The sequence below is a fragment of the Heterocephalus glaber genome, unplaced genomic scaffold, assembly GCF_053883595.1.
Source record: "Heterocephalus glaber isolate CG9 unplaced genomic scaffold, H.glaber_assembly_v1.0 deba00001497, whole genome shotgun sequence".
In the NCBI taxonomy this organism is placed as follows: Eukaryota; Metazoa; Chordata; class Mammalia; order Rodentia; family Bathyergidae; genus Heterocephalus; species Heterocephalus glaber.
This window is the reverse complement of record NW_028258320.1, coordinates 69,032,054-69,056,999: the sequence shown is the minus strand read 5'-3', so window position 1 is coordinate 69,056,999 and position 24,946 is coordinate 69,032,054. Positions and strand designations below refer to the sequence as shown.

The window sequence follows — 24,946 nt, the reverse complement described above, 5'->3', positions numbered from 1 at the left end:
AATGTCTTGGAGTGGGTTGAGGACAGTGGTAGGAAATAACCTTAGAGAGATAATTAAGAACCTACCTTGTGTCTTAGAGGTCACTGTAAGGCTTTTTACTTTAATATGGGCAGCCACTGAGGGTTCAGAGCAGAGGGTGACATACTCTGTCTTAGATTTTGTCAGGAGCAATCTGACTGCTGTGTATGATTATGGTGCAAGAACGGAAGTAGGAAGACATTTAGGAGGCAAATATACTAATACAAGAAAGAGATGGTGATGTCTAGGATCAAGTAGGCAACGTGAAATTGTTGAGAATTGTTTTGATTCTTTATATTTCCAAGATAGAACCAACAGGAGATAGATATATGAAGGGGTTGAATGTGGAATAGATGACAAAGGGGAGAAGGAAGAGAGGAAAGAGAAGATAGAAGAGAGGAGTGAGAGGAAGAGGAGGAGGAGAGAGTGATGAATTGATGAATCCCTGAACCAAGCTTTTAGCCTGAAGACCTGAATACATGGCGTTAGCATTAATTGAGACGATGACTTTTGTGGGAGAAGCTAGACTGGGAGAAGCAGGTCTAGCGTAGGGAAAGATTAGAAGCTCAGCTTTTTTTTTTGTACCGGGGATTGAACTCGGGTCCTTGCGCTTGTGCAGCAGGCAGTGAAACCGCTAAGCTAAATCCCCGGGCCTAGAAACTCAGTTTTTATAGACACATTTATCATGCTTCTTTCATACCTTAGTGGATATGTTAGACAGGTAGATATAGGAATTTCAGGATCTGGACACACTAATTTTCTGGTCAGAGGGATGAGAACAACCTGAAAAGGATACCTAAAATGAGCAATTAATGACTTAGCAAGAAAACCAGAACAGTGTTTTTAGGCCAAGAATATATTTCAAAGGAAAGAGAATTTCTTGTAAGCTGAAATACAGATTGAGTCTCTAATCCGAAAGCCCAAAATTTGAGATGGTCCAAAGTTTGAAAGTTTTGGAGCACTAACACGATACCATGATTAGAAAATTCCACTACTAACCTCATGTATCATGTCACAGTCAAAATACAGACACATTAAAAATACTGTAGAAAATGACATTCAGCCTATATGTATAAACCATACAGGAAACATACATGAGTTTTACATTTAGACTTGAGTCTCATTCCCACTGTATCCCATTGTATATTTGCAGATATTCACAAATACGAAAAAATTCTGAAATATTTCTGCTCCTAAGCATTTTGAACGAGAGATACTCCACCTGTATGAGGATTGAGAAATGATCATGAATCTAGCAAACTTATTTTTTCTGACCTTGACAAGAGAAGTTTCAGTGGAGTGGGTGGTGGAGCAAAATTCTGATTGGCATGGGTTCAAGTAAAGATAGGAAAAGAGGAATTAGAAAAGTACTACAATTTTTTATCCTGAGATTAGTTGTAAGGAAAGGATAAAAACGGTAACAAAGTAAGGGAGGTAGTACAAGACAGTTTTTTTTAAAGCTTGGAGAACTTAAATAATGTGTTTGTAAACTAACAGGAAAGATCAAGAAGATGTAAAAAATGATAGAAGAAAGAAAGAATTTGCTAAAGGAATAGACTTTAAAAAAAAGTAGTAATGGGATCTAATAAACATATATAGAGGAGTTACCTAGGAGGATCATAGGCATTTTGTTCATAGGAACAAGAAAGATGGTCAGTTGTATGAATATAAATGTTGATTATGTTTCCTATATGCCTTATACATATAGCCAGAATGTAACTTTCTATAGTATTTTTAATGTGTCTGTATTTTGGCTGTGACATGACACATGAGATTCTACGTAGAGGTCATAGAACCTGTGAAAATTTTGGGCCTTCTTAGTAAAATCATCAGTTGAGAACAAGAATGGTGGATAATAGGACTTTTGAGTTTTTAAGGGAAAAGATGAAGTATGAAATGATTATTTAGGAGGGAGAAGAGTGAATGAGTTAGAGTAATGTGGTAGTATTGTTGGCAGAATTGTCACATGTGAGAAACCCTAATGTGTGAACATAGATCCTTCTTGTAGTTTCTATTCTTCTGTGATTGGATCTTTGAATTGTCAATTTTCTTTTTTTGAGATAGGGTCTCACTAAGTAGTTTAGGCTGGGCTTGAACTCACTATGTAGCCTATGCTGGCCACAAACTCGCAGTGATCCTCCTGCTTCTGCTTCTTGAGTGCTGAGATTACAGGCATGTGCCACCATTCCTGGCTCGAATTGTCAAGTTTTACTATTATGAGTTATTATAGTATAAATGTTCTTATTTTGCCTCTTATTTCATATATAAGTTTCTCTAAGTTACTTAGCAGTATAAATGTTTTCCCTTAGTTTCTTTCGTTTAATTTAAAAATTGCTCTAAGATATTTGCTTAAAAGTGTAAATGCTTGATCATAGGGACTGTCTTTTTCAATTTTACTCAGCTATACTCCAGAGTCATTTTATTAATTTGTACTCCCCCAGTGGTATTTGTGAGTTTCATATCCTCTGCAATCTTCCCAAGATTTGGATTTATTTCACTTAAAAATAGTTTTGCTAATAGGATAATAGGTAATGATGTCCAGTTTTGATTTTAATTTGCATTTCCTTGATTATTAATGAAATAGAGCATCTTTTCATATTTATTTGTCATTTAGCTGTTCTTTAAAATTTTGCTCAAGTATTCTGCCCATTTTATCATATTTAGTTGCATACACTTCTTTGTAATATTCATCTATTTTTAGTTTTATATTTTGAAAACTTTTTTTCTCTGAGATTGTGGAATGTTTTTGTGTGACGTTTGATGAACAGAGCTTTTTAATTTTAAAGTAGTTGAAGTGATTAGGTTTTTCTTTAATGGGTTGCACTTCGTGTTCTCCTTAAATGAGACTTCTCTATGTAAGTGCTTTCTTTATTGCCTTGCATAGTTTTTATAATTTTGTCAATCTAACTGAATGAGGATACATTTTATTTTTATTATTTTTTCTTTTTCATATTTTTTATTAGGACATGTTTGTGGTGCATAATGAGTACACACATTCATCATAGAGGATGTATCCATGTATGTATCACACCTTAATTCATGTTTTTGTCCCCTTCCCCACCCCACCTTCCAACCCTTCTTCCCTTCCACATTTACAAATGGCATATTTCCATTCTTTCAATTCTTTTTTCTTCAAATCCCTTTTCCCTTCCTCCCCTCTCCATATTTCTGTCTCTTATTCCCTGCAATGAATTCTACTTGATCAAGATATATAATCTTTTTGATGATTTGCTACATTCTATTTTTAGTATTTTATTGAGGATTTTCACATTTGTATTCATTAAGAAGATTGGGTGTAGTTCTCTTGTTTGCATCCTTTTTTCGTCTTGGTATCAATGTAATGCTTGCTTCCAGGAATGACTTTGGGAATACTGCTTCCTTTTCTATTTCATTAAAGAATTTGAGGAATATTGCATTAGATCTTCTCTAAAGTTCTTGAAGAATGTTGCAGTGAATCCATCAGGACCTGGGCTTTTCTTAGTTGATAGTTGTATTTCATGGCTTCTTCAATTTATTGACTGATAATGAATCATTCAGAATTTTTATATCTTCTTGATTCAGCTTTAGTAATTCATATGTATTTAGGAATCTATCCATTTCTTCCAAATTTTCCATTTTATTAGCATACAGGTTCTCAAAGTAGTTACCAATGATCTTCTGGATTTCTGCAGTCTTTTGGGACTTTGCCCTTTTCATGTCAAATTGTATGAATATGAGACTTTTCTTTCCTTCTTCCAATAAGGTTGGCTAAGGGTTCATCTATTTTGTTTAATCTTTCAAAGGACCAGCTCTTTGATTCATTGATTCTTTGTAATACTTTTAGTCTCAATTGCAATAATTTCTCCTCTGATCTTTATAATTTTCTTCCTTGTGCTAGCTTTGGGTTTATATTGTTCTTATTTTTCTAGAACCTTGAGTTGCATCATTATATTATATATTTGAGCTCCTTCTGTTTTTCAGATGTGGAAATTTACCACTGTAAACTCTTAGGACTAATCTCATTTTACTCCAAAAGTTCCTGTATGTCATACTGTCATTATCATTTGATTGTCAGAACTAATTTCTTCTTTAATTTTCTTTGTGACCCATTGATGATTTAAGAGAAATAAGGAAAATATTATTTATTTTTCCATGTATTTGCATACTTTGTGTGGTGTTTTTTGCCATTGATTTTGTTTTATTGCACTATGATTTGACAATATGCATGGGACAGTTTCAATTACTTAGCATTTACTTAGGCATCTTTTGTTGGCTAGTATGTGGTCTATTTTGGAGACTGTCCCATGTGCTGCTGGGAAGAATGTATATTCTGTTGTTGTTGGGTGGAACACTCTATAGATACCTGTTAAGGCTGTTTGTTTGAAGGTTTGTTTCAACTCTGATATTTCTTTATTGATTTTTTTGTCTGGCTGATCTGTTTGTGACAGTGGCATATTGAGGTCCCCATTATAGTTATATTGGTGCTTATTGAGTTTTCATGACCATTAGTGTTTTCTTGTGAAGATGGGTGCACTGGTATTTGGCGTGCATATATTTATGATTGTTATCTCTTGTTGAATTGTTCCCTTGATCAGTGTGTAATGACCTTTGTCTCTTCGGATCAGTCTTGGCTTGAAATCCAATTAGAATAGCTACTCCTGCTTTTTCTGGGTTCCTGTTACATGGAGTATTGTTTTCAATCCTTCAACTTTAAATCTATGAATTTCTTTTTGGATTAAATATGTTTCTTGTATGCAGCATTGTTATGGCTTATATCTAAATTTCTCCCTATAGCCTCACATGCTCATAGTTGGGACTTTTGAGATGGGGCTGGATCATGGTGTGTGTTACTGGGATTAGGGGTGTGTGGTTCTGGATTAGTTCACTAATTGACTTAGTATAGTTCTAGGGGTAGGTAATGGGAAGGCCCACCCTGGGTGTGGGTGATACCACCCAACAGGCTTCTAGTCTAGATGGGATAAAAGAGAAAGGGAGGCTTGGTGCTTGCTGCTGATTTGCTGTTTCTTGCTTGGTACACTATAAATTGTTTCTCCTCTGTGATGTTCCTCTTCCATCCCACCCTGCCTTGACTACGGACTAAAACCTCTACAAACTGTGAGCTGAGGTAAACATTTCCTTGTTAAACATGTGGGTGTTGGGTATTGTGTCTCAACAGTGACAACGTAACTAAGACAAACATATTGTTGGATTTTTTTTTTTGCTTAAATTCTTTTATGGGTACATTTTAGGTATATAATGCGTTTACATTTATCATTGGGTGCTTGTACCTGTACATGATGTATCTTGGTTCTTATTTTTTCCCCATTCCCTGTGTGCCCTTCACCCCCTCCACCCTTCCCTATTTACATAGACTTCGTTTCCATTTTTTTCTTTTCCTATTTTTCCTTTCCCTTCTTTCCTTTCCCCTTTCCCTCCCGTTTCCCCTACCCCTTTGGCCCTTTTCTTCCAATTTCAGATTATCAATTATTTACTTTAATTGTTTTAATCCTTATTTACACTTTCAGTTTCTCACACTCGAGAAACTATTCGGTATTTACATGTGTGTCCTGTTTATTTCACTTAAGAGTATGGCCTCAATGTGCATCCATTTAGCTGTAAATGTCTCTAGTTTCTCATTCTTTATGACTGAGTAATACTCCATTTTATTAAAAAACCACATCTTCTTTATCCAGTTTCCAGTTGATGGGCACTTGGGCTGTTTCCAAGCTTTAGCTATAACAAACAGTGCCGCTGTAAACATGGGTGCACATATACTGCTGTAGTATGATTCTTTTAATTCTTTTGGTAAGATACCCAGCAGGGGAATAGCTGGGTCAAATGGGACCTACAGCCATACCACCCTGAACACACCCGATCATGTCTGTTGGATTTTATTTCTTCATCCATTCAACTGATCTGTGTCTTTTGGTTGGTGAGTTTAGACCATTCACATTGATGGAAATAACTGATAGATATTGAATTATTCTTGTCATTATATTATTTTCTTGCCATTGTTTCCCTTTCTATTTAATTGTTCTCTTGGCTTGATGGATTCATTCTATTGGGCTCTTTTACATTGTTACCTTCATTGTCTCTAGGATATCCTTAAGAATTTTTTGGAGTGCTTGTTTTGAGGTCATGAGTTTCTTTACATGCTCTTTATCATGGAAGTATCTTATTCATCATTGTTGAAAGATAATTTTTCAGGATTCATCAATCTGAGTTCAAAGTTGTTTACTTTTAATGCTTGAAACACTTCATTCCAAACTCTCCTTCACTTTAGGGTTTGTGTTGAAAAGTGCTGTGATTCAGATGGGTTTTCCTTTATAAGTGATTTGTTTCTTTTCTTTAAGAGCTTTCAAGATTCTGTTCTCTCGTTGAGTTTCTAGAATCATGACTATTATATGCCTTGGGGTAGTTCTTTTCTGATCAAGACTGATGTGGGTTCTGTTTCACTTATCTGTATGTCAAATTCTTTTTCTATGCTCAGAAAGGTTTCTGCTGTTACTCCTGTAAACAGGTTTTTTTAAATGCTCTTTGTGCCATGTTTTGATTTTTCATTGATTCCAGTTAATCTAAGATTAGTCTTCTTTGCGTTGCCTAACAACGGCTGGATGGAATTTTCATGGTCCCTTGCTATTTAAAAAGCAATCTCTCATCAGCTGATCATCCGCCACAAGCCTGCATTCTAGGACTGTTGTTCTGTCCTCATGTTGGTTGTTCTGCTGTGTATACTTTCAATTGAGTTTTTTTTTTTTTTGGTACCGGGAATCGAACTCGGGTCCTTACGCTTGTGTAGCAGGCAGCGAAACCACTGAGCTAAATCCCCAGCCCTCAATTGAGTTTTTAATCTCCTGGATTTCTATTGGAGATTGTTTTTATAGATTCTAGTTCTTTTGTGTGTTGGGCATTTGTGGTCTGCATGTCTTTCTTTAGTGCCTGTATTTTTTAAAAATCAGTATCTTCATTTGTTTCATTAGGGTCATCATCTGCTTAATTATCTGTGCAGTTACCATTACTTTGAATTTACTAAGTGTCTCATTGATGTGTTTTGTTACTTCTGTTACTACCATTTCAGATATTTGGGTGGTGTGGCTTTTAGTTTCTTCCCCTTTGATACCCTCTGGATTTGGTTTGAGGGAGTTTGGAGCTTTTAGGGGGCATTTTGTTTCCATATTTTCTCATTTTTTGTTCCTTTTGTTTATTTGATTTCTGTGTTAAGGCTTGCAAATTAATTATGATGGGTAGCTTTCTTGCTAGTATTGAGACCGCTTTAGGTAATGACTACTTTTCAGAGTTGTCCTGTAGGTGTAGCTAGCTACTGTCCTTTCGGTCGTCCCAGGAGCCTACCAACTCTGTTTGTTAGGGAGGGAAGGTTGCAGCTTGTTTGACCCCTATCCAATTATTTGGTAACAGAGTGTATTATTGTTTATAAGCCCCTGAAATCTAAATATTGGCATACAAAGAAGACCAATTGATATCAAAAACTATATCACCTTGGCTAAAACAGTAAAATCAGCAACAACAATACTATCAAAGACAGACTAGATAATAACAAACTATAATAACTAACTCTGTACCACCTTTAATCATAGGAAAGAGCTCTATAGTTATAGTATGAACTCTCAGGCAAACCAGATATTTATATACAGTAACTATTTATTCAGTAGACCAATTTTACATCCATTCACAACAGAACAGTATTCAAGCATAGTAAGATATAGTTAACTATCTTTAGATTCATAGAAGTACGTGGTTATACTAGTCCAGATAAGGTGTGACCATGAGAGTGTAAAGAAAAAAACAATAGTTTGAAAAAATTAAGCAATGGAAGATGGGAAGAAGGTAATAAAATAGATATAAATGATCCTGTTAAGGAGTAAAAGAAAATTAATCGTATTAGATAACAGTAACAGAGAAAACCAGCAAGGAAGAGAATAAATCATAAAGAATTTTTTTATCATAAAAAGATAAAATAATAAGGAAACTAATTGAAGGCAAGAAGAGAGAGAGAGAGAGAGAGAGAGAGAGTGCAAAAAGAAGCCCTAATCAAACAAATTAAACAAAGTTCAGTGGTACCTCGGTTCACGAATGCTTTCGTTTGCAAACAAATTGGTTTGCAAACAGAAGCAGATGGCAAAATTTGGTTTCTGTTTGTGCACTCTGGATTGGGTGAAAGACATGACCACTGCTGTCTTTCTCACATAAACACAAACATGGCCATCTTTTCCAAAATTGTAGAATGAATTAAGTTCATAAACTGAAGTACCATTGTATTGTAAAACAAGGGAATAAGAAAATGGGTGATAGAACTCCAAACTCTACTGACAAGAATAAAATGGACATTAAAAAAATAGCAATAGAGGAAAATAAAATAAAATTGGGTAGGAGAGGGGACTAGGTTTGACTCAGAAGAGGCAAAGTAGTAACGCGGGGAGGATAGGCTGCTGAATATAGGAGAAGGTAAGAGTAACTCAGAGCAGAATATGGCAAATTGGAAATGAGAAGAGGAGTAGATGTATGGTTTTCTTTCTGGAAAAGAATTAAGAAATAGAATTGCTGTGGGATTTTGAAGTAAAGAAACTAGATAGGGAGTTGAAAAGAGGGAGAGAACATAGCAATTCCGTCAAAACAAATTGAAGAAAAAATAAAAACAAAAAACAATCAAACAAAAATTTGAAACAAAACTCACAAAAAAAGCAACCAAATAATGCCAAACCAGACAAAATAATACAACGCACAAAATCCAGAACTCAGAAGATATCCAGCGGGAACTCAGTTTAAAACACTCTAAGAAGAGAATGTATATGTGATGTACATGTAACTACTTTGCCAGAAAGCCAGGGAGATGGTGCTGACTAGTGTTTGACCACGTACTCACTCCCTCAAGTCTGCAGTTCCTTCAGGTGGTAGGTATCCCCTTGCTGTAGTCTGCTTAGGCTGTGGGCAGGGCTTCCTATGCCTCAATGAGCACCGTTGGAGATTCTGCAAGGCTGCAGTTTCTTATTACCACCATGCCCGAGTCTGTGTGTCTGCACAATTCTCCTTTGCATTCTGGTTGCAGGTGACCCCACCCCTGTGATATATACCCCACAGATGGGTATATGCTCTTGCTGCTGGGGTGATGTGCTGGACTACACAGCAGAAATACAGCCAACTTGGTCTGTGGCTTAATCTGTGGTTGGGGCTAGTGCCTGTGACTCTGCCGTCTAGTGGATATACAAGACCCTTGCTGGGCTGTTTGAACACACTGCCTACAACTCAGCTGACCTGCAGGCCACAGAGCTGGTCCCAGCCAGTGTGTTTGCACTTGGCTGTGACTCGGCAGCCCCTTTGGTCAAGAGGTCTTGGGCCGGGGATTAAGCTCAGTGGTTCTGCTGCCTGCCTCGCAGGCGCAAGGTCCCCAGTTCGATCCTTGGTACCAAAAAAAAGACTTGGTCAAGAGGTCTATTTAGACTGGTGCAGAGTACCAGACTGTGTGCACGCATTGTAACAAATAGGCTGGGTGCCTGGGCGGGCAGGTTCATGAGCTGCTCCAACTCAGCGAGGATGCCCTTCACTTAAATGTCCTTTCTCTGGCCGGAGTCTGTTGGGGGGTGGGGGCAGTTCCCAGTATGCGCTGGAGTAGGGAACATGGGAATGCTGCCTTACCCAGTGTTTGGAAGTGGGGGATGTAAGTGTGAGGCCAGTGAACACAAAGTCGGTCCAGGCATCTGGTCTCTGCAGCGCTAGATCATCCCTTGGCCTTCTTGCCTCACTATTCAAGATGACTGCTTCCCAGTGGAGCAGAAAGTGGGGCCAGCTGAGTGGCCATAGCAGTGCCTCTTCCCCTTTTCTTTTGTTGTCTCTGACTTGATCTATATATCAGCTTTGCTTATTAATTTTCTATTTCAATGTGAAAGCCCCTCTCCTGCCTTTCAGATACTTCCTTCTCAGTGAATCAGGTGATTGCTATCTTGTAGGCTTTTCGGTGTGAAATTTATGTTAGTTTCCTGTGGCCACTGTACCAAATGACCACAAACTTTTTGGCTTACTTAACTTAAAACAACGTAAATTTTTTCTCTCCCAATTCTGGAGGCTAAAATTCTGAAATCAAGGTATCAGGAGAGCCATGTTCCCTTAAAAGGCTCTAGGGAAGCCTTTTCTGTTGTCTGGCAGTTCTAAGCAGTCTTCAGCTGTCTTTGATAGTAGCTGCATCATTCCAATCTCAACTTCTTTTTTCACATGACTTTCTTATAAGGACATCAGTCACTAGATTTGGTGCCCACACTAATCTAGTATTAGATCAGTGTGACCCCATTTTAACCTAATTAAAATGTGACCTTATTTCAACTCAATTATAATTATCTGTAGAGATTCTGTTTCCAAATAAGGTCACATTCTGAAAGTGTAGGTGGATATGATTTATTAGACCAGTGCCATGTCCCCCTTTTATTTTTTTCTGTTTATGACTTTATAGACACAGATACAATTAACTTTTGTATTACTTTTATGTCTGACTTGCTGTGTTTTATTAATTCATGTGTAAATACTTTTTAGTTTTTTACAATACATGATCAGATTATATGCAAATAATGACAATTTTGTTTCTTTTTAAAATAAGCATCTATTATTATTACTGAGTTTTAAAGTAAGCCTCTGAGTGTTTCCACAGTAAAATGGTGTTCACTGTGGATTTTGTAGGCTTCATTAAGAATGCTTTTTTTTTTGAGGTTTTGCTAAAGGCTGTATTATGAATGAATGTTGGATTTATCGATGTCCTTTTTAGGAATGATTATCAGATTTTTCTACTAAGTAATGTGATTAACATATTAATTAATTTTGTTATTAATCCAACTTGGGTTAAGTCAAACTTAATTATAATATATTATGTAATGCATTATTTATTTTTTGGTTTGCTAATATCTTGATAAGGATTTTTTTTTGCATCTGTATTAATATGTAAGATTTGCCTATGGTTTTCTTGACATATTAATATCAGCTCTTTGGTATTAAGATTACTTTGGGCTCATAAAATTAGTAGAGGAGTATTTCTACTTTTCCATACTCTGCAACATATGTTTTAAATTGGATTTTTTCTAAATACTTTATAATATTTAATTCAATTAAGTATGTCTGTTGCAATACAGCATTACAGGGTTCATTTTAACCTTTTCTTTGGTATTTATAAATCCTTTTTGACACTGAGAACATGTACTCCACTTTACATTTCTTAGGTTTAAAAATATATCTGCTTCCCAGCTAGTAAGGACTGATCTATTTATTCTGATAAAGATGCCATATCTGGAAAAACAGCTGCAATTTTAACAATTACTTTTTTTCTTTGTTTTGCTGTTTTCTAAAGGCAATAATAGACTTCATTTTTTAGCGAAGGTTTTGGTTTATAGAAAGATGACTTCGCCTACTCATCCTTTTGTCCCCTCCCAAACCCCAGCACTCATATTTTCACTTTTCCATACTTTTGCCTTTTATTTAATATCATAAAGTTGATATTGTAAAGTATGTATACTTTTCAGTTTGGATCCTTCCCCTTAGCATTGTACATTTAAGGTTTCTACATGTATTTTCATGGCCTAATATTGCCATGTCTCTTATTGATGAGTTATATTCTGTGGCATGGAGCCACATTTTATTTGTCCATTCACCTAGTCAGGAACATCTTGGTTGTGTTCTAATTTTGACTTTTATACACAAAGCTGTTATAAGCATCTGTGTATAACTTTTATATGGAGAAAAGTTTTGAATTCACTCTGGTAAATATCAAGGAGCACAGTTTCTGGACTGTAAGATAAGGTTATGTTTAGCTTTGTAAGAAATTCCCAAATTATTTTCCAAAGTCGCTGTACCATCTTTCATTCCTACCATTAATGAATGAGAATTTTTGCTGCTCTACATCCTTGCTACCTTTTGGTGTTGTTAACATTTTGGATTGTAGCCATTCTAGTAAGTGTGGTATTTCACTGATATTTTAGGTTAAATTTCCCTGATGATGTATAATGTGGGATGCCTTCATATGCTTATTAGACATTCATAAATTTTCTTTGGAAACATGTTTATGCAAATCTTTTGCCCATTTTAAAATTTGTTCTTTTCTTGTTGAGTTTAGAGGCTCTTTGTATATTTTGGATACCAATTTTTAAAATCAGCTATTTATTGCAAATCTTCTTTCTTAGTCTGTGGCTTGTTGTTTCATTTTCTGAACAGTGTCTTTTAGAGATATAAGTCTTTGATTGTAATTAAGTCAGACTTACCAAGATTTTTCTTTCAGGCGTAATTTATGCTTCTGGTGTTGTCTCTCAAAAGTCACCAACAAATTCGAGGTCATCGAGATTGTCTTCTATGTTATTTTCTAGAAGTTTTATGATTTAAAATTTTACATTTAGGTATGCTATCTATTCTGAGTTAATTTTTATAAAAGGTGTGAGGTATATTTCTAGACTCTATTTTTTCTTTTACATATGATATTCAGTTGTTCCAGCAATTTTTTGACTGGATTATTTTTTGATTGTTGAATTGTTTTTATTTCTTTGTCAAAGATCATTTGAATATAATTGTGTGGATCTGTTTGTGAAATGTATGTCTTGTTCCATTGATTATTTGTCTATTCTCTTGTCAGTGCCAAGTTGTCTTGATTAGTGTCACTTCATAGTAAAGCGTAAGGTCAGGTAATATCAGTCTTTAGGCTTTATTCTTCAGTACTGGGTTACCTCTACTAAGTTTTTTGCATTCCATGTACATTTTAGAATCAGTTGATATACAATACATATTTTGCTGAAATATACATTGAGACTGCATTAAATCTGTAGATCAAGATTGGAAGAACTGATTTTGGTAGTATTAGTCTTCAGTCCATGTATATGTACTATACTCCACTCTAAAAAATACACTTCACTTTTATAGAGATTTTATTTTTTCATGGGAATTTTATAATTGTCTTTGTACATTTCCTGTATATATTTTGTTAGAATTATATGTATTTGTCTTTTTTCTTTGATACTGGTGTAAATGCTGTTATATATATATATATATATATATATATATATATATATTTTTTTTTTTTTTTTTTTTTTTTTTTTTTGGTACTGGGGATAGAACTTGGGTCCTTGCACTTGCGAGGCAGGCAGTGAAACCACTGAGCTAAATCCCCGGCCTCCTGTTACATTTTTAACTGCAAATTGTACTTGTTCGTTACTGGTATATAAGAAATTAATTGAGTTTTGTATATTGACCTTGTATCTTACAACCTTGCTGTAATGGCTTATTAGTTATAGCAGGTTTTATGATGTTGATTCTTTGGCATTTTCTGCATATCTGCCCAGGATCATTTATGAACAATGACAGTTTTGTTTTTTCCCTCATTTGTATATATTTTATTTTTTTTCTTATAGCAGTAACTAAGACTTCTAGTATGTTGTGTAGGGACAAAAGAGAGTACATCATTGCCTTGTATCTTTTCTTAGAAGGAGAGCTTCTAGTTTTTCACTATTGAGTATGAATTTTTGTAAATGTTTATCAAGCTGAGTATTTCCACCTTACTGGCTGTTTGCTGAGAGTTTTTATCATGTCTAAGTGTTAGATTTTACTGGATGCATGGTTTATATCTGTTGATAGGATTATATGATTTTCTTCCATAGACCATTTGATGTGACATTAATTGACCTTCAAATGTTCTACCAGCCTAATAAATCTGAAATAAATTGTAGCTGTGTTCTCATATTTAAATTGTTTTAGCTTAAGTATCTTTTTTATTAATTTTCTTATTAGTGTATGTGATACATAATAATTACATTCATCTTGGGGAAGTGGTATTGGTCTATCTATCTATCTATCATCTATCTATCACATCTTGATCATTTTTACTCTCTCTCCTACAGAACCCTTCCCTTGCTTTCTTTCCCTGGATCCCTTTCCCATCTTCACAGAGTCTACCTCCCTATTTCCTACCATCTCTCCTTTATTTTTCTCTTTAAAGTGTTTATATTTTGGATCTCTCATGTTCAAGAAACCATGTGATATTTAACCTTGTGTGTCTGATTTACTATACTTAGTATGTATTATGGTTACAAGATCCATCCATTTTCCTACAAAAGACTCAAAATTATCCTTTATGGAAGAATAGTGTTCCATTATAAATGTTTACCACATTTTCTTTATCTATTCATCTGTAGATAAGCATATTGGCTGCTTTCATGATTTAGCTATTGCAAATTGTGCTATAAGCATGGATATGCATGTATTCCAGTAATATGATGACTTTAACTCTTTTGGGAGATAACCAGAAGGGGTATAGTGGGGTCAAATGGAGTTTCTAGCCTTAGACTTTTGAGGAATGTCCATACCAATTTTCATGGTGGTTTTATTAGCTTTAAATATCTGTATTAGCTGAACATTTTTCCTGATTCATATTGTCCCTTTACTATTCACTAAGTTGTAATATTTTTATTTTGTAAAGAAAGATTAGAGAATAGTGAATTTTTTTGAATGGGAATAACAGTTTTTTATTTTTATTTTATTTTTTTCCTTAAATTCTTTCATTGGTACATTTTAGGTATACAGCACATTTACATTTCTCATTGGGAACCTGTACCTTTACATGATATATCTTGGTTCTTATTTTTTCCCCATTCCCTGCCTTCCCTTCACCCCTCCCCCTTCCTTATTTACAAAGACTTTGTTTCCATTTTTTCCATTTCTCATAATTTTTCCTTTCCCTTCTTTCCTTTCCCCTACCCCTCCCACTTCCCCTACCCCTTTGGACCTTTTCTTCCTGTTTTGCATTATCAATTATTCATTTTAATCATTAGTACATTTTAGATATACAATATAATGACATTCACCATTGGAAATTTGCAGCTTTACATAATCTCTCTTCGTTCTTATTTTTCCCCCTTCCCCTGCCCTCCCTTCAGCCCCTCCATCCCTCCCTATTTACAAAGAATTTGTTTACATTTTTCCATTTTCTGATATTAATTCCATTCCCTTCTTTCCTTTCCCCTACCCCTCCCACTTTCCCTTCTCCTTTGCCCCTTTTCTTCCCATTTCACACTATGCATTATACCTTTTAGTCCTTATTTACACTTTCAGTTTCTTACACCAGAGAAACTATTCAGTATTTACACATGTTTCCTGTTTAAGTGTATTGCCTCAATGTGCATCCATTTAGCTATAAATGTCTCTAATTTCTTATTCTTTATGGCTGGGTAGTACTCCATCTTATAAAAAACCCACATTTTCTTTATCCAGTCTCCAGTCGATGGTCATCTGGGCTGTTTCCAAGTTTTAGCTATTACAAATTGTGCCGCTATGAACATGGGTGCACATATATCACTGTGGTATGATTCTTTTAATTCTTTGGGGGAAGATCCCCAGCAGGGGAATAGCTGAGTCAAATGGGACTTCCAGTCCTAGTTCTTTGAGGTATCTCCATGCTGATTTTCACAGTATTGCACCAGTCTACACTCCCACCAGCAGTGGAGCAGGGTTCCCCTTTCCCACCAGCCCTGCAAGCATTTGTTATTGGTTGATTTCGTGATAGCGGCCATTCTTTCTGGAGTGAGGTGGACTCTCAGCCTTGTTTTCATTTGCATCTCTCAAATGACCAGTGATGTTGAACATTTTTTCATATGTTTATTTGCTATTTCTACTTCTTTGTGTGAGAAATGTCTGTTTATTTCAGATGCCCATTTTTGGATTGGGTCTTTAAATTTGGGAGGTCTGATCTTTTTAAGTTCTTTATAGATTTGGGATAATAAGCCTTTGTCTGAGGAACAGCAGGTGAAGATTTTTTCCCACATTGTGGATTGTCTCTTCACTCTGTTGGTGGTTTCTCTTGCTGTGCAGAAGCTTTTTAATAAGAAGAGATCCCACTTGTTGCTTGTTTGTGCTAGTTCATGGGCAACTGAGGCTTTGTTCATAAAATCTTTTCCTACACCAATGTCTTCAACAGTTCTACCTAACTTCTGTTCTAGCTGGTTCAGCATTTCTATTTTAATATTTAGATCTTTAATCCATTTCAATTTTAGTTGAATGCATGGTGAGAGATATAGGTCTAGTTTTAATCTTTGGCAAGTTGAAACCCAGTTTTTCCAACATTATTTATTAAAGAAGCTATCTTTCCTCCAGTGAGAGTGTTTGGCTCCTTTATCGAAGATGAGATGGCTGAGTATGTGTGGAGTTGTTTCTGCATCTTCTAATCTGTTCCACTGGTCTTCAGGTCTGTTTCTTTGCCAGTACCATGCTGTTTTTATCACAGTAGCTTTGTAGTATAGTTTCAAGTTGGGGGTTGTAGTACCCCCTGCCATGTCTCTGTTACCTAGAATTGCTTTTGCTATTCTGGGTCTCTTCTTGTTCCAAATGAATTTTTCGATTGTTTTTTCAAGGTCCATGAAGTATGCTGCTGGGATTTCAATTGGGATTGCGTTGAATCTATATAGCAGTTTTGGAAGTATGGCCATTTTCACAATGTTGATCCTTCCTACCCAGGAGCGGGGGATGTCTTTCCATTTTCTGATATCATCTTCAATCTCTCTTTTCAGAGTACTATAGTTTTCAGAGAAGAGGTCTTTTTTTTCTTTTGTTAGGTTGATTCCTAGGTATTTCAGTTTTTTGGATGCTATTGTGAAAGGAATTGTTTGCCCTTTTTCTGTCTCAGTGAGTCTGTTCGTGTAGAGGAAAGCTATTTCTTTTGTGTGTTGACCTTTTATCCAGCTACTCCACTGAATTTGGTTACTAAGTCTAGAAGACTTTTGGTGGCGTTTTGGGGGTCTTCTATATAGAATATCATGTCATCTGCAAATAATGACAGTTTGACTTCTTCATTTCCTATCTTTATTCCTTTTATTTCTTTTGTCTAATTGCTGTGGCTAATATTTCTAAAACTATATTGAACAAGAATGGTGATAATGGACATCCTTGTCTTGTTCCTGATTTTAGTGTGAAGGATTTCAGTTTTTCACTATTTATATGATACTGGCTGTTGGTTTTTCATAGATGGCTTTTGTCAGATTGAGTTAGAGACCATCTATTCCAATTTTTTGTAGGGTTTTTATCAAATGCGTGTTGGATTTTGTCAAATGCTTTTTCTGTAACTATTGAGATAATCATATGGTTTTTGTCCTTGGCTCTATTAATATAGTGTATTACATTGATTGATTTGTGCATGTTGAACCATCCCTGCATCTCTAGGGCGAATCCCACTTGGTCAGGGTGCATGATCTTCTTGATGATCTTCTTCATTCTTTTTGCCAGTATCTTATTAAGGATTTTTGCATCTATGTTCATTAGTGAGACTGGCCTATAGTTCTCTTTTTTGGTTGGTTCTTTCTCTGGTTTTGGGATCAAGGTGATGCTTGCTTCCAGGAATGAATTTGGGAGTATTGCTTCCCTTTCAATTTCATTGAAGAGTTTAAATAGCAGTGGCAGTAGTTCCTCTCTAAATATCTTGTAGAATTCAGCAGTGAAGCCATCAGTACCTGGGCATTTCTTGATTGGTAAGTTTTTAAGAACATTTTCAATTTCATTGATTGATATTGGGTTGTTTAGAATTTTTAGGTCTTCTTCATTCAATTTTGGTAATTCATATGTATCTAGGAATCTGTCCATTTCTTCTGTGTTTTCCATCTTATTGGCATATAGGTTCTTGAAGTAGGTATTGATGATCCTCTGGATTTCTGCTGGGTCTGTTGTCATTTCACCCTTTTCTTTCCTAATTGCATGGATTTGGGCCTTTTCTTTCCTTTTTCTGATAAGATTGGCTAAGGGTTTGCCAATCTTCTTTATTCTTTCAAAGAACCGACTCTTGGCTTCATTAATTTTTTGTATTGTTCACTTAGTCTCCATTGAATTGATTTCTGCTCTGATCTTTACAATTTACTCCCTTGTAAGCACTTTGGGTTTGTCCTGCTGTTTTTTTTTCTAGAAGCTTGAGGTTCAGCATCAGGTTGTTTAATTGGGCTCGCCCTGTTTTCCTAATATGTATATTCACTGCTATGAATTTCCCTCGTAAGACTCCTTTCATTGTGTCACATAGATTCCAATATGTTGTATTGTCATTGTCATTTCATAGAAGGAACTGTCTGATTTCTTCTTTAATTTCCTCTGTGACCCATTGGTTATTCAGAAGTGTGTTGTTCAGTTTCCACATGTTTATGAAATTTTTTGAGTTTCTTTTGGTATGGATCTCTAATTTCATCACACTATTGTCTGATAATATACAGGGGATAGCTTCAATTTCTTTGCACTTTGTTAAACATGTTCTATGAGCATGTGTGTGATCTATTTTGGAGAACAACCCATGTGCAGCTGAAAAGAATGTGTATTCTGATTTTGAACACTGTAAACATCTGTTAAGTTCATTTGTTCAAGAGTTTGATTGAGTTCTAGTATTTCATTACTTCTTTTTTGTCTAGTTGATCTATCTATTTGTGACAGTGGGGTATTGAGGTCCCCCACTACTATTGTATTAGTGCATATATGACTTTTCATGTCTGTTAGTATTTGTTTTATATAGTTGGGTGCACTAGTGGTGCATATTTATGATTGTCATGTCCCTTTATAAGGATATAGTGTCCTTCTTTGTCTCTCTTAATCAGTGTTGGTTTGAAATCTACTTGATCTGCCAAGAGGATAGCTACTCCTGCTTTTTTTTGGGTTCTAATCACATGGAGTATTGTTTTCCACCCTTTAACTTTCAGTCTATAAGTTTCATTTTGAGTTAAGTGTGTTTCCTGTATGCAGCATATTGTTGGATCTTGCTTCTTGACCCATTCTGCCAGCCTATTTCTTTTGATTGGTGAATTGAGACCATTAACTTTGACAGTTATAACTGATACGTATTGACTTATCATTGTCATGACTTTTTCTTTTTGTTGGATTCTCCCCCTTTACATTTAATTTCTTGTCCTGCCTGATAGGTTCATTCTGCTGTGTTTCCTGGGGTTGTGATCCTCATTGTCTGTTCCTAAGATATTGTCTAATATTTTCTGGAGTGCTGATTTGGTATTCATGAAGTTCCTAAGGTGCTCTTTGTCATGAAAATATCTTATTTCTCCATCAAATTTGAAAGATAGTTTTGCAGGGTACATCAATCTGGGTTGGAGGCTGTTTTCTTTTAGGGCTTGGAACACGTCACTCCAACTCTTCTTGCCTTGAATGTTTGTGTTGAGAAGTCTACTCTGATTCTGATGGGTTTTCCTTTGTATGTGATTTGTTTCTTTTCTCTAACTGCTTGTAGAACTTTATCCATCTGTTGGGTTTCTGGAATCTTAACAATTTTATGCCTATGTGCAGATTTTTTTTTGATCAAGGCTATTTGGAGTCCTATATGCCTCACTTATCTGTATGTCAGGTTCTTTTCCCCTGCTTGGGAAGTTTTCTGCCATTACTTCTGTGAAGAGTTTTTTTTTATGTCCTCTGCATTCTCTCCTGTTTCTTCATTGACTCCAATCAGTCTTATGTTATTCTTCTTGGCATCATCTAGCAGCTGCTGGATTGCTTTCTCGTGTTCCCTTACAATTTTGAATCAATTTTTCTTTTCCTGGTCAGTAATTGCAATCTTTTCTTCCATATCTGAAATTCTGGCCTCACATTGGCTCCTTCTGCTGTTTAGACTTTCGATAGAGTTTTTTATCTCCTGGAAATCTGTTTGCATCTGTTTTATGGATTCCATTTGTTTCCTGTGTTGGGATTCCATCATGTTCCTCTGCTCCTGTCTAGATTTATTAATCATGACTTGCACTATTAGCACAATCTCTGCTGTTATCTGAAAAAATGTTTCTGTTTTCATTTTTTCCAGATCCTCTTTTGTTGCTAATTCAGGGAATCCAGGTTGTTGAGTATCAGATTTTTTCCATCTTGTTTCCCTTTGGGGTTGCTGTAGGTGGTATGGAAGTTTGGTTTTGAGTCTTGTTTACCTGTCTTCTCATTTGGCTGTGGGGGGGGGTTGCTGTTGGTGCCCATGTGGCTCATCTCCTCTGAGCTGGAAGCAGTGGAATGGTGGCCTGGAAGCCCCTTCCTCTGGGCTGGGAGGGGTGGAACAGTAGCCCAGAAGCCCCTACCTCTGGGCTGTGAGCACTGGAATGCGAGAATAGTGAATTTTAAAAACATTGTGTTCTCTCTATATTTTTTCTACTTAAATTTAGGTTTACTCCATTTTGAGTTAATTTGTGTATATATTGTGTGGAAGGGGTCCAACTTCTTTCTCAAATTAGGTTCCCAGATCCTTTGAATTTCTGCATGAATTTTAAAATCAGCTTTTTACAGCTTTGGGATGTGCCCAACTAGCCCTGGGATGATTATTTTAGCAGGGGTCTCTTTTTCCCTGAGTTCTGTGTTATACTGTCTGCCTCTGTTGTTTTCACACTCAACTGTTAGCCTTCACTAATTGCTGACTGATTGTTCTATTGTTTTCAAGAGTGCTGTTGGGGCTTAGATTGCTCCACAGTCTTAACAGTTGAAATCAGTTTGAGCTCTGTTATAGAAGTTGTCTTTGAAGCTAGTCTGTGGATTTATTTGGACCCCCAGAGAGTTAATAAAAAAGCTTTTCCTCTGGTTCTCTCTGGTAAATTCATAGCTGATCTGTGATTTAGTTTACTACCCTTGTGACACTTGTTTCTCCCCCATTGTTTTTGAGTGTGATTTTGACTTGAAATTTCTTAACCATTTATTTATTTATTTATTTATTTCAATGAAGTAAGTTGTTTTGGGAGAGCTTTGAAGTTCTGTTTTTTAGCTCGCCTCTTCTACTGGGGAAATCCTCTGTGCCATTGTTTAGAGAGATACCACTACTATGAGCAGGATGCTGAGTAGGGACTTGGTCTTTTACGTTTCCATTTTCTAGCCTAGAACTTTGTCTTATGAGAGAGGTAGCATGAATAAACATTATTTTGTCCCAGTATTCTTAGTCTAGAACCCTGATGAATAGTTACCACCTGTGAGTGGGGGCTAGGTAGAAATCTCTCATATCTTTCCTGGGATAGTTGTTTTACCATTTTGGGGAGGGGAGAAAGTGGGGGATGAAAAGTTCTGGTAGCCTAATAGTGAGGTATCATTGGACTGGAGTGGGAGCTGAATGATGAAGAAGGTTTCTGTACTTTGTGTTCTTGGCTTTAACCACCTAGGGTAGAAGTTCTAAGGGAGTAATGGATCTGATGCCATATACGATTTATATTCTTACCAACCTTAAGTTGATATAAGTATTTCCTTATTTACTATTGTGATTGATGGGGAAACAGTTTTAGACTGCTTAGTAGATTAACTATTAATGTAATTGTAGAAGCAAAATAGGTAGTATATCCCTTTAAAAACTTGCCTTAGCCCGTTGCTTTTGTTGTTTACTGTGAAGGTTATATAGCTCCTTTTATCTGTAGCTCTACTATAGATAACATCTTAACTCTGAAGAACAAAGTTGCAATACTTGAGCAAACTTGTGCTATATGTGCCTTAACTGTTATGTGTTTAGGACTGTAATCAGTAACAGAAACCACCTGTGTCTAACCATTAAACAGGAATTGGAATTTTATTTACTTGACAAAGACCACTAGGAATGAGATAATGACTAACAAAGGTATAAAAGCGGAGACTAACAAAGAGCGCGGGGCGGACACTGACCAGAACAGTTTCTGGTGGTCCTGCCTGCTTCCAAGTAAACTTTTATTATCTTACCCAAATTCTGTGTCTCGGTGTATTTCTTTCCACAATTTCCAGAACATGATTAGTAAAATTTTATGAGACTTTAAGTGTGTGTGTGTGTGTGTGTGTGTGTGTGTGTTTATGTGTGTCTACTATTTCTTACTTACCATAGTTTTCTCCTTGGTGAGAATGTTTGTGGAAGTTTTCATACTGCCTAGAGATCAGTCTCCTGTTCTTTAAGGATTGAAGAATTAGAGATACTACATATATCATATAACTATAGTATACATACTAAGCATGTTTACATTCTTTGTTCCAAGGTTTTGCTCAGCACAGTTACAAAATATTATTTCATACTATCATGCACATACATATTCATTCAGAGTGATTACAGTTGTGAACATATATTTACTGAACTTCCTCTCAGCTATATTTTAAATAAAAGAACATTTATATTATTTTTACTGTTTCTCAAAAATGCATTATTAGTATAATTTTTAATTATACACAAAATATGGATGTATCTAAAAATAGTCTTGAGCAAAAGGACCTACACACAAATGAGTACAATTATATGATTCCATTTATGTAAAGTATGAAACAGCAAAACAAACCCATGTTATTTGAATCAGGATAGTGGTAATGGTTTCTTTTGCTTTTGATCTAGGTTCTGGTTACTTAGTTGTGTTTATCTTGTGAAAATATATTAGATTTTAGATTTATATTACCTGTACTTTTTCATATCATATTATACTTGTATAAAAAGTTAATAAGTTTATTAAAGATTCCATATTAATTTTATAGTTTTAACCAAATATAATTTAGAGTAAATTTATTATATTTAACTTTACTCATTTTGCAACTTTGAAATGATGTTTTGGTCCTCTAGTGTTTTCTACCTTAATAAATGAAAAAATAATTTAAAATATAAATTATTATGGTAATTAACAATTTTGCTTGATATTTGTGTTTCCTCAAAGCACGTTAGGATACTGAGACTCTTCAAATATTTCTTTTTAAAAACTGATGCTTAGCGGGCATTTTTAAGTGTTAAAAAAAAGCCATGTTTTCCCTCACAACTCCAGGGAATATTCTATATGCAAATTCAACCCTTTATATAATATATAAAATCAGGGAGGTCTCTTTATCCTTTGTAATACATTTTTAAATTTTATTCTGTAGGACTATTTTGAAAGAAAGTGGGTTTGCCAGATACCTTCATTCAGCTGTTCTTATCAATGGAGCTATGCTTATTTTTGGAGGAAATACCCATAATGACACTTCCTTGAGTAACGGTGCAAAATGTTTTTCTGCCGATTTCCTGGCATATGACATAGGTATGTATCTGTTAGGAATGTATAACATAGGAAATATCAGAAGTTTTCCATATAAAGATTCTTAAATATATTCATTGCAGCATGTATGTATGTCATTTTAGAAATAAATTTAGTGATAGATATGAATGACGTTCTCTCTAATTCAGCATAGTAGAGTATAGAACCAAGAAAACAGAAATGCTGGAATGAGTTAATGGTGGAGACAGTAGTGTATTAAATGTCCATTTTGAAGCCTTTTTGTGTATCGTGTCACTATGTGAACACTATATCACACTACTGTTTGTGACTATATTAGTTTTGATAATGAACAGATATAGAGTATTGTCAAGCTATGCAAATTATAAGTAGGAATGCAAACATTTGAGATTTAGGAACAATGAAAAAGTTACACTTATATTAAATTATACTTAGCAAGTATAGGAACCTGGTAGAACTAGAGAAAGGGGTATGGAGAAAGTATTGCTAAAAAAATAAGATTATGAGACAAAATAGAAACTCAGAATGTACTTCAGAAAGGAAACAACTAATTCTTTTTCTAGGGTATCAGAAATACAGCACATTTGTATTATCCATTTAGTTTTAATGATGCTATCTAGAGTGCTGTTTATTTCTGAATATTTAAGTGATATATTTATTGAAATACTGTTTAACTTTCCACTAGGGCATGGTAGTAAAGTCATTGTTTCTCTTTGTATCATATTATTGATAAAACCTCATTGATACTGTGATGAACAGTTTAAGACTGAGCTGTTTGTTGGGAATAGCTACAAGTTGGGAATTTATTCTATATTGTTTAAGATTATATTTCAGGTTTGATGTGTCAGAAAAGCTTACTGAGGTAAAAAATTTAGAGATTTTTTTGTTTCAGAAAACTAAAGGAAGATGTTAAATTATCAATATTATTGCTACTTTTAACCTGAAGAAACCATAACAAATTTAATTTTATCCTAAAATGGGAAATACTTTCAAATTATAGCCCCAAATCTTAATCTTACTACTCTTTTTTTTTTTGGTACCGGGAATCAAACTTGGGACCTTGTGCTTGGGATGCAAGCGATGGAACCACTGAGCTAAATTCTCGACCCCTATGTTACTACTCTTTATTAAATCCCTTCTAAATGGTAGGCAGTATGCTAAAGGACTTATATACAAAATCTGATACCTCTCTAACCTTGTGACAAGATGGTATTACCCTCAATTTTAAGATTAAACAGACAGTAATAACAAGAACTTGTTCAAAATCATGTGTGTTGTAAGTGATAAATCTAGTTTTTGCAACTTCTAAAACTTGTAATCTTTTACTTGACCATACCACACTGATTAATTGGGTCCAATGCAGTGGTGGCGAACCTATGGCATGCGTGGCACATTGGGTTGTTTGTTATTATTGAAAGCTCTAAAAAGTTTGCCATTACTGGTCTAGTGTATGTTCTTAAGGCTACATACATTCACAGATACTTTATGTTTATTACTATTTATTTTTCAATGCTATGGATAGAAGTAAATATCAGTTTCACTTTTTCAAACAAATTGTTCAGACTGGAGGAACAAGAAAAGTATATTTTAAACAGTTTATATTTTAAAAGGATTTTTTTGTCTTGTGCTAACACTGACAGTTAAAACATGAAATCAGTCTTATAATTTAACATAGAACAAAGGTATTTTATTTTGTTTGATTATATGTATTTAATTCCTAGGAAATTTCCCCCATATAATATGTATTTATCCTCTTGGGTTAGCAGCATCAAATGTTGGACTATTTTCCTGAGAAGAACATTTTCATCTTATTTTTCATACATCAGAAAATATCTTTCAAAGTAATTATTTTCCTATGGCATATGTTTTATGGAAATAAATGTGAGCATGGCATAATGAACAAACTAGGAATTACGTCTTCCATGAAAAAATACGTTGCTAATTTTTCTCTTTAGTATAGTATACAATAGAACTTTTTGGCATATTAACTAGAATGCACTTGACTACTT

The 24,946-nt window shown here is 35.1% G+C and overlaps 1 protein-coding gene across 12 annotated transcripts in view; it reads left to right on the top strand.

The window, feature by feature from the left end:
- The window catches only part of Atrnl1 (attractin like 1), an 833,568-nt gene that overhangs the window by 126,829 nt on the left and 681,793 nt on the right, over window positions 1-24,946 (top strand). For all 12 annotated transcript variants that reach the window (XR_015440462.1, XM_087185263.1, XM_004838867.4 and 9 more), the window contains one exon: window positions 22,807-22,961. Coding sequence is in view for 11 of the 12 variants with exons in the window: in XM_087185263.1 (XP_087041389.1) it covers window positions 22,807-22,961 (155 nt within the window). In the remaining variant the exon portion in view is untranslated. The remainder of the gene's footprint in view (window positions 1-22,806; window positions 22,962-24,946) is intronic.